This window comes from Bradysia coprophila (assembly GCF_014529535.1).
Source record: "Bradysia coprophila strain Holo2 chromosome X unlocalized genomic scaffold, BU_Bcop_v1 contig_38, whole genome shotgun sequence".
NCBI classification, from domain to species: Eukaryota; Metazoa; Arthropoda; class Insecta; order Diptera; family Sciaridae; genus Bradysia; species Bradysia coprophila.
Window position 1 is genome coordinate 12,504 of NW_023503327.1, and position 11,183 is coordinate 23,686.

Consider the following 11,183-nt stretch of genomic DNA (forward strand, 5'->3'; position numbering starts at 1 on the left):
GTGTGTACCACTGTACCACTCAGTGCATTTTTTTTTGGAAAGTTGATTTGCTAAATCTGATAAAATTTCCCAAAGTTTTCGAAAGAAAATTTTGGTCAATGGAGCATGCCGTTAGTTTTATGTTGATTTGCATTCACCTACGACATGGGAGGCGCCACTAGAGAAAGAGGACTAGTTCTTTGTTCAATCCAGACGCGCCGACTTTTGTTTTGGTCGTACGTTGTAAACTAAAGAAGGGTTCGCCAACAAGTACTATTCCTTTTCCCTATTAAATTTTCTTATGTTTCCTGCGAGAATTTGGGTGTCTCTGCAAACGTTACACAATTTCTGTATTGAAAAATTCCTAACTTTTGCATTAACCCCCTTCCCAGACTTCTCAGTTCTCAGCTTCATACAAAATTTTGCTCACTAAGCCAATGAAAAGTCTGAATTCGATCGATTTAGGCTTTGTGAGAACTTTTTTTTACTCGGGAAAGGATAAAAAATTGAGCTAGTATACAACACGAGCGGAGCGAGAGAAATTTTTTTCGTTGAGGAATTTCTTGTATTAAATAACTCCTTTTTATAGAAAGACATTTGTTGAAACTAAGTCTAGGAACAGGTCAGGTCAACCTTAACTGAAAATAACTGAATCCGTTTCTACCTTACCCCGATTCAATCAATTTTGATGAAAGGTGACCAGCTGACATTTTGAGGGTAAACATTTTGAAAAAAATCAAGCAAACAAATGAAACCAAAAAGAAGAACAAAAATCAACATTTTAATGAAATAACAAATTCAAACCTCAACCCATCGGCTCACGCACAGATCCATTCACCCATTCATTCACTTTTGCACAAAAACTCACAACAGTAAATTTCACAAACATTTTCACTTAAACTGAAACCGAAAGCTAAACAAACGGAAAACACTGACACTAACACTAACAAAAGCCATGGCCACTAATCTGAAAAAACAAAAAGGATACATTAGAACTAACGAAAAACAAAAATCAAAGAGAAGATCACCTAAGCACTCCACTAACACTGGGAGAAGTGTTAGCACGGCCCACAGCGCAATTCCTCGGTGTTTTCTTCTTTTCGAATTAAATGGTCAGTAGTGCTTGTCCGTCTGAAGAAGGTGGTCTGTAGATGAGAGAATGAATGCTCGCCGCAGGCAGAGTCCCCGTTCAAAAGAATTCCAATGCAGTTTGCCAGAGTTCTATTAGAGAGGTCCATCCAACTAAGAATATGTTCTTAGTTTCTCTATTCTCGGAGCATGGAAGTGGATTCCAATAACTGAAAATCAAAATCTAAATGGGCGTCTAACGTTTGACAAATAGTCTCAACGAAATAATTTTTTAAGAATATTTCAGACACATCATGAACAGATTCACCATATTAAGGTTGATTGCATAAATTTTGCAAACATCCGTGACTCTGACATATGCGAAGTGCTTTTTAACGTTACAATTGCGCAACGGACTATTTCTAACATTAGCACTATCCCACAGCGCGAAGCTATTATACTAATCGCGAACCATTCGTCTGACGTATTTCGACAAATCAGAAAACAACGCAAAAAGGCCATATCTCTGTCGTCGTTAAGTCAAAATTACGTTAAACCGATCAAAATCAAATTGTCTCAGTCGCGTTATCCCTAAAGTACCTAGAGACACCGTTTCAGAAATTTAAGTTCAGATTTCTTTAAAAAAAAAGGTTAACCACCTTTTTGACACCGCTGCAACATAAGAATTTGCTCGTATGTTGCATTGGCAACAATCGCAGTACTGTAGTCTGGTTCAATCTTAAATTCAGCTATGAAAATGCATATATGTCGCCACTAGAGAAAATGGTAAAAAAAACTCATCAGACTTGTACTCTTTAAGCAAACTTTGGGAACACTTAAGAGCCATGGAGCCTTTGCAAATTTGTAGCCTACATTTAGAAGGAAAAATATTCGTTTTTTGTTGATTTCTTTGAACCAAAATCTTTTTCGCAAGCAAAAATGTGTTAATTTTAAAGAAAAAACCCACTTGGAGAAACCTGTGCAGATTACATAAATTTATACAATCTGCAAAGGTTTCTCCAAGTCGGATAAGCTTCCACGCACTAACCAATTTTCCTTTTAAAAAAGTAACACATTTCGAAGTGCTCAAAATGGTTTTACCTTTTCAAAAAAAAGATGTTGGTTAAGACGAATCGACACAACGCTAAATTGTAGCCTACATTTCTGCGAAAAAAATATATATTTTCGATAATAACTCCGTATGCGTATCCATTCTGGAAAAATTGAGACCATCGTTTTATGTCAAGTCAAGAAGTGTTGGGTTTGAGTAACAATTATAAATGTTTGTGGTGATGTAGCCTACTATAAGAAAACTCAAAATGTGTGCCAATTTCGGTGGATTATGGCGTTTTCTCATAGTAAGTTACATCACCACAAACATTTGTCATTGTTACTCAAAGCCAACACTTCTTGCCACACAACGATGGTCCCACTTTTTCCGGAAAGGACGCGGATGAAGTTATCATCGAAAATATATAATTTCGAAAACGAAATTTTTCCCGCCCTAATGTAGGCTATAAAATTTCAAAGAGTCTATCGCTCTTAAGCTCTTAAGTAATTTGACGTGATAATTATGCTAGGTTAGAATTTCCATTGTTTAGCCTGTGGTAAATAACGGAATATGAGGGAAAAAGCAGCGTAATTGCCGATCCAATCTACGCAAAATTGCTCATGTATTTTCGGCTGTAGCAAATTTTGGTAAATTTTATCGTTTTACCAAATCAATTTTCCAAAAATAGACCCTGATACCTCCTCCTTTCATACTAAGGTGAAAATGTGTAAACCGCACGCAGTTGACGCCAAAATATTACACGTAAAAATTCACGGATAACAATTTTCGTATGATTTCGAGTGCAGCATAAGTTCACTTCAATCACTTACAATTTCAATAGAGTTTTTGCAGTGGTGGAATACCTTTCCAGCGATCATGCTATCATATTCAACTCATTCCATCAATTCTAAAGAAATCGTTAGCGCTACATCAAACGAAATGTCGAGCCGGACAAATACACCCGAAACTTGGGTTCTGTATTTTTTGTGATTCGCTGAAGATTTCCATCAGGTCGAAAACGCAAGAATTATCTTTATCTTTAGTCGATGGAATCGACGCTGCGTTTTCCATTGTTTGGCTTGTGGTGAATATCTTAACAGTAATTAGTTTTTCAACCGGACCAACATCTGCTACGTGATAGGAGTTTGGAAAACCGTTCGTTCCCACTTGATCATATTGTTTTTCCAAACTCCTATCACGTAGCAAATATTGGTCCGATTGAAAAACTAATGACTGTTCCGGAGTCCTAAGGTCATTTGATATACGTTTACACTTTGACGATAAAAAATGACTGCCATAGTACCGTTCCAGATACAGTTCCAGCTGTAGAGCCCCCGGAAAGAAGGAAAAAATCTGCATTTTGACACCAAATTTTTTTCCAACACTTCTGTGGGCTTGTAGCACAAAAGTACTGGGTTAATTTATATGTGGAACGATAGTGGGTGAGGCCACCTAAAACACCCCATACTCAGTTCCGTGGAACATCGAAGCTGCAGAGAAGGCGGACTCTTCGAACATTCACTACATTTTTAGTCGTAAGTCTCGTGGATCTATTCGCACCAAGCGGTGCGTATACTCTACCTGTAGGTCTTTCCAAGGCCGACATTCGTACAACATTGCAACAATTTAAAATCATTTTTTCTTGAGTTATTGTCGAAAAACTGTTTTCGGTAACCTCTGACATGTCTTCACTTTTGAACGCTTTTCACAGAAAACAATTTTTTTTTAGAAAAAGTGGAAGATACGTGTTTTTTAGAATTGAAAGACGAATCCAACGAGCTATCACTCATTAAAATCGGAGACCACTTGTTCCCCAATCACCTGAAGATTTGGCGATATCACTCTCAACTGATTACCGGAAATTAAAAATTTTGACTGGATCGAATGTACTGTATGTTATGTCTACTGGATTCAATTGGAATTGGGGCTCACGACAACCAAAATAAAACTTCAACCAATTTTCGATAAATAAAGCAAACTATAATTCGATTTCATTCACATTAGTCGGTTCAAAAAAAACGTCTGATCCCGTTTGTCGTGCTCTATTGAAGCCAGTTTTAGCGTCAACCAGTTGATTTTGCGGATTCTTCACTCGAAGCAAGTGGGTCATTGATCTTACCGAAAAAAATATCTGTCCCCGTTTGTCGTGCTCTTAGAAAAGCCGTTTCTGCATTCAACAATTCCTCCTCCGATGGTTCCGCCGGAGACCCATCTTCCTTTAACTTTCCGTTCTTAAAATCTTCGACGATCTTCTTACCGTAAACTGCATTGAACAAATCGTCGCAGGTGAATTCCGACTGTATCACATCCGGTGTTTTGTACGACACATACGGCTTCAATGTGCAGCCAGTCAAATTCGGAACGATGAGCTGAGGTATCATTTCGGGAATGTCCTGGAAGACACCGTTAATTTTCCGGCCAGTGTCTTTTACACCTCGTTTATCAATTGGGCATGCAGGATGGGGTTCAATTCGTTGTTGCTCTTTAAATACTCGCGGTCCCCGTTTGTTGTACAACAAAAATTTGCGGAAGTTCTTTTTACCGTTCAGTTGACTCGATGTTGATATTGATCGTTTGATTACATTTATTGCATTCATTTCGACTAATTTCACACTAGATGCACAGTCTCTGTTATTTTTCTTTATAAAAAGGTTATGTGTTGCCTTAAAAAAATTATTTTGAGTGACATTTCAGACGTTTAGTGTTCTCGGTGTTCCTCTCGTAAAATTAAGGTGACCAGGCACGCCGGAGAGATGGCGCCAAATTTAAAACTTGACACTCTAAAGATTCAAAAATACAGTGAAAAAGAGGTCTGGGTGGTTTCACTAGTGCAGCGGTAGTTTACAATATACTGGTTAAGCGCTTTGTATAACACAACAAAACAATTTGTCTACTGTAAGTATAGTTCCATCACACATTTGAAAATTTCTGGTCTGGACTGGCCATCTCACAGATATTCTCAACATAATATTTGTCTTGTCGCTTGATGACACGGTAACTTGAGTAACTTTCTTCTTTTTATTTTACCGAGAATGAAATTCCTGAGGTTAAGTGGTTGTCTAATTTCTTATTAGTTGTTTCTTTGAATATAAAAGAATAATCCAACGAGTGTTAAATTTAAGCATGGATTTTCAGTCACCATTGCTTCGATATTCGCTGTTTTGTGACCAGTAATTGAATTCATGTGGCTGAGTGTGGCCTTATAGGACTAGTAATCTGGGATCAGATTTTAAGATTTTTAAAAACGTTCTCCCGTTGCATTTCAATGAGTGTGTACTTTGCGGCCCGAGCGAAGCGAGAGCCGTAATTCTCACTACATTTTTGTTCAAGAGGTAATCAAGATACACATCATTTTTTAGAGCTTTGTAGTAGACGAGCCAGAGTTCCCTTCTGTATATTTGGAAAATTAAACACCGAGGTGGAATCAGTAGTTTAAAAGTGACAATGAAAGAAATGTCAGATTACGACCGTTTCTGTACCATTTTTCTCTAATTTTATTGTCTATCAAAAAAAAAATTTCAAAGCTCTTATCGAGGTGAACATGACTAAAGGGCGCCCTACACTTTTTTAAACGACCATTATGTTTGGAACCATTGGTGAGATTTCGATTTACTTTTTTCCCTGAAAGCTGTTGTGAGATTTTGAGCCATATTTTACGTCTCATCAACTAATGGTTCCAAAGATTTGGCCTTTAAAGTTGAAAGTCCGAATAGATAGATGTGATTTGAAATCAAGTATCGCCAGACCATGTAGCTTGATGAAACCAATCAATTTGAAACCTAATTTCTTGATGACGGTTTCTTGAAGAATTTCGAGGACAAGTCTGCAAACAGAACTAACCGGAGAGCGCTACGGTGAACCAAAAATCTGTTGATAAAATTGTAGTAGATATACATAGTTCTCGTCTTGCCAATGTGTGAACAAATCATTCATTTTGTCTTGGATGCTTGCAGTCGGGTCCCGGTTGATTTTCAAATAAGTTTTGTCATCATCGTGAGTAAATGTAACATCTTTGAGACGTATAGTCTGTGCGAAACAAAACTACATTGACATTCCCTTTGTCAAAACAAGTATTTGTTGATGTTCTTCATGGAATTTGTAAGTGGCTCAACACACTTCAAGCAAAAGTGGTACTCTAAATAGGGTACTGAAACTTGACATTGCTCCATACAAAATTTTACACTGTAAAAAGAGTGGGGATAAAATTTCATACAAAAAGTACTCTATTTGACAGCTGTCATCAATAACACTTTTGCTTGAAGTGCGTTGAGTGGCTGCATGATTAGACTTCACAATTTCAATGGTCGTGTAAAAAATTGTAGAATGCCCTTTGGTCATGTTCCCCTCAATATGATGAATCATTAAAATTACAAACATCTAACGATTAATTCAGCCAGTCGAGGGACGTGACCAGCTCAAATGGTGGACCTAGTTTTTATCCATCGCTTTTGTTAGCAGAGATTTGTACCGAATTTTCATAAAAAACTAGTTGCCACAAATGACCAGAATTTTTTTTTTCTATAAAATACACTTGTTTCTTGTGCAAATTATGACATATCAGTAATACTGCTTATAACACTATACTAGTATACGAACGGAACTTATTGTTAAAAAAACGAGGCATCGTTTGAAAGGTCAAGAAAGAACGGAAATTCCCTTAACCTTTATTCAAAATTCAAACTTGAACTGCATTAACAACCAGAAAAGCTGTTTCAAAAAATTCTTACTTTTTTGTTCTAATTAATAATTCTACTCAATTTAATGCAAAACAGTTGCTTCTGCCTACCTTGCTCTAAATACTTAAAACTACCTACATAGAACCGAAAAATCTCAACAACAAACTATGGTTCTGTGTTGTGTTGTAACACACAACTTCAGTAGAAAATTAGCAATGTCATCGGATCTGTTAACCTCATGAGTTTTCAATTGGAAGCAAAATATTCGAATTTTTAGTGCTTGTCATATTTAATTGTAAATAGTGATGTTGCCACCATGTGCAACATTGTAAACTAGCTAGTAAACAAAATAGAAACAAAGAAAGTAAAATTTAAATAAAAAGTAACTGAAGCGAACTCGGAATTAAACGGAAAATAAAGCGTTCGGTGTCGTCTTAAGATCTGGGCAATCACGTCTCATCGTCACCAGTTGCTGAGACCACCGATATTGCAATAATTGTGTTCTATCGTTCTGAAAAAACGACTTTACACAGGCCAAAAAAACACAATTTTAATTGGGGCACAAATTAGTAACGAGATATGCAAACTGGTGGGATCCATATTTTTGCGATTGGCGTGATTGACATTTACAACTTTCAGCTTGAATTGCCCATTTGATCCCCCATTGAATAAGATGGGACTGAATGCAGTTCGAAGAATTTCTACAATTGAAATGAATTATTCCCGATTTTTGGGGTCATTGTGATGTGTTTGTAAGTTGTATGGATAGAATATTTTAAATTTGTTTACTTTGTATTTTAAAAGCATTTCCTATATCCTCAATTACAAGCGAAAATATTTTTTTTGCTGAGCTGCACCTCATACAATTATAATTCTTTTTCATAACAACTAAGGTCAACATTTTTAACGAAGACGAATAAATTGTCCTAAGACGTACTAAATGGCTCCATACTTATAAGCCAAATTAATAATTGGTCAGGTGTGTTGTACTAAGGCATTTGTTAGCAACTTGAATTTATTGAAGAGTCATAAGAGATGGATAGATGGGTAGACTTGTAATTATCAAGTAATCAAAGGCCCAAAAATACAATACAAAATAAAAACATGACACTTCACTTCAACGTCCAATTGACTCGACAGGTAGACGGTATACCACCACCAAAGGGTAACGACTTTTTATATTTTCGGAATTTATTCTTGTTTGAATAATTACGCATTAGCAGGAAAGTTTCTGATCTTGTTTAAAAAGAAAACAGACAAGATAGATCCCAAAATAACCTCTGAAAAAACCCAATTAACCCAAAAAGTACATTTCTGATTGTTTTTAAACTTTGAGCTTTTGTCAACTCTGATATTCTTTTGAGTTTCCATCTGAGAGGGCAGGTCAGGTCAAGTCATTGGGGGAAATTTCAGATCTGTTCGTAAATATTTAGGTTAGACCTGATGTTTTTTTTTAAATTGATCTAAACAACCTTAAATCTGACGAATTTGCGAGTTCATATTGAAAAGCTTGAGGTTAGAAATTATAGTCAAAGAAAAGTTGCCTGGTCTGGCCAGTCGTAAACCATATGCCGGTTTCAGGTTGAGTCTCTAAATCAGTTTTAATTGGGGACTATATTTGGGAAAGCATTTTCTCATAGTTTCTTGAATATTCCAACATTTTCATAAATTTTCATATTCCGGATTTTTTTTTAAATTTCGGAAAAAATAAGAAAATGTTTTCCCAAAAATAGTCCCTGAGTTCAACCACTCAGTTTAAAAAAAAAGTTCAAAGCTTACTTTCGAGATTGTAAGTTGCAATACAGTCTGGCAAAAGTTCTACATTAGAAAGCCTATGTGTTGGCGATTTTCACGATCAACAGATTTTATTGCTTTCTAACTTTCTATGAATGATTTATACTTCATAGTAACGATATGGTTTCCGCTACCCGTTTTTTTTCTGCATAATTTTCCATGAGTAATTTCTTAGTGACGATATTTTTCCGCGCTACGAGTCGCACCTTTTGTTGCAAATCACAAATAAGATTCGTCAGTCTTAATCTAAAGCAAGGCGAAACTTGCAAACCCACGAAATAAGCGGCGATGTCTTTGAGCTTTTATCTCTTTTGTTCTTATGTGTCAGATCGTTTTTTTCTTGATTTTGTATGCCATTCAATTCTACAGTCAAAGGCAGTCAATTTTCAGCATAAATTTGCTTCAGCTGATCCACATATACAATCAAAACGGTTTATACTTGTTTATACAGTTGAAGCTGCTACACGCACGCGCATGATAGTGGTAAAACCGTATAAAGACGTATAAACGGTGCTGATTGTTTGTATGGATCAGCTGAAAAACACTGAAGCTAATTTATGCTGAAAATTGACTGCCTTCGACTGTACCCACTTTTCCAAAAAAAATTGAAGAAAACTTCTGTCTAACGAAAATTATATTAACTTTTGTCTTCATTTCCATACAAAATCAAGAAGAAAAAAACGCACAGACACAACAAATTAGTTATAAAAGCTCAATCTGACATTAGTGGCGAATTCGCTTATGTCAAATTGAGCTTTTTTCTCCTTTGTTATTTTATACTTGTCATTTCATTTGGTATGGAGTAAAACTGAAATTGAGATAAATTTGCTGTTTTAAGTGGTTTTTCATATTTTTTGGACCAAAATATTTTAAAGTGTGTTTGTAATCGATTGACAGCCTATCGATTCCAAACCATTTTAAAACATTTTGGTCCAAAAAAATATGAAAAACCACTTAAAACAGCAAAGTTATCTCAACTTTAGTTTTCATTTACATACTAAATCGCAAAAAAAACTGACAGATCATAACAAAGGAGAAAAAAGCTCTCGCTGACAAATAAATTTATACGATTAATGGCGTGGATTGCGTAGATCAGAGGCAGAGGCAATAGATCGTGTGAAGTATAAATAATTTATTTATAATTCATGTAGATTATTATTCTGTAGAACAAGTGTGTACAGAATATCTGAAAAATGTCTGATTGCTTTTATATCTCACTTTAAAAGCTGTAATTTGAATGAGACTAAAAGGATATCCGAATGATTCTATTTCATTCTAATTGGATTCTTACTAAGATTCTAATAAGTGGGATGGCATCGGGATGGCATTGGGATGGCAACAATATTTTTCAATAATTTCCATAAAAACATTAAATATGAATACCATGAAATCTTCTTTTTATTCAATTTGAAACCCCAATGAACCCTTCACATCAGAAAAACTGGGATATTCCACTGGCCACAGCCAAATTCAATTCGCTGGAACGTAACGACTTGATTACTAAGGCTCGCTTAATGGCGGTATCTGTGAAAGAATCCGGAGACTGGTTACATGCTGTTCCTTCTCCAAATCTTGGCACTCTCCTCGATCCGGAATCTTTAAGAATCGCTGTTGCGCTGCGTCTCGGTTTGAAAGTTTACAGAGCCCACACTTGTCGTTGTGGTCAATTGGCGGACGCTTACGGACTTCACGGCCTCAAATGCTTGAAAAGCGCAGACAGATTCTCCCGGCACTCAGCACTGAACGATTCAATTAAACGAGGACTCGCTACTGCCGAAGTACCGTCAAGGTTGGAACCAGTCGACATTTCCAGGGACAACAATCTAAAGAGAGTCGACGGTGTAACTATGGTTCCTTGGAGCTTGGATCCAGTCTGTGCAACATATTTGCGAGGTTCCGCCACTCAACCTTGCTCTGCCGCAAACAGAGCAGCTGTGAGCAAGAGAAACGATTACAGGACAGTTTGTAACACGTACCATTTCGTGGCTTTTGCAGTGGATTGTTTCGGTGGTTGGTCAGAGGAGGCGCAAAATTTCGGTTCGGAATTGGGGAAGAGAATGAAGATTTGCACGGGTGAGCCTAGGTCATTTTCTTTCTTCCGCCAGAGTGTGAGTATTGCCATCCAGAGAGGGAATTCTGCTAGTGTACTCGGAACAATTCCTCCGAGCTCAAAGTTTGACGAAATCTATTACTTTAGATGATAATTAAAAGTTTTTATGTAGCTTACCATGTAACACATTGTTGGTAAATAAATGTCATAAAAAATAAAAAAAAATAAAAAAATTGAAACTTTTCAAAGTCGCACACGGTCTATACTCAACAAAAGATGGTTTCTTTAACTTGTCGCATACGGCTAGTCATCTGTTATCGATAACGACGACAAAAACAATGACAAGCTTTCTGTAATATTGTTTTATATATAGTAAAATGCATGTTAAAAAAATTGAAGTACAAGATTTGAAATCAACGGATTCAAGTATTTTTGATCGATCGAAGTAATAGACTCGATAATAATACTGGTCATATAACTGTAACAGGCTAAGCAGCGGCCATCTGAAACACATCTCAAACGTAAGGCTTTGCGAGTTGATCTGATCTGTCCATTGATCAATAGG

General features: G+C 36.4%; 1 protein-coding gene across 1 annotated transcript; it reads right to left on the reverse strand.

The window, feature by feature from the left end:
• Window positions 1-4,056: 4,056 nt before the first annotated feature.
• On the reverse strand, window positions 4,057-4,772 carry LOC119069578 (39S ribosomal protein L41, mitochondrial). Its single transcript, XM_037173662.1, has one exon. The coding sequence runs from the start codon at window positions 4,693-4,695 to the stop codon at window positions 4,162-4,164; it is 534 nt and encodes a 177-aa protein (XP_037029557.1). The 5' UTR covers window positions 4,696-4,772; the 3' UTR covers window positions 4,057-4,161.
• Between the last annotated feature and the right edge of the window lie 6,411 nt (window positions 4,773-11,183).

Excerpts from the sequence above, each read along its gene's own strand:
- LOC119069578 (XM_037173662.1), bottom strand. The coding sequence starts at position 4,695 with ATGAATGCAATAAATGTAATCAAACGATCAATATCAACATCGAGTCAA.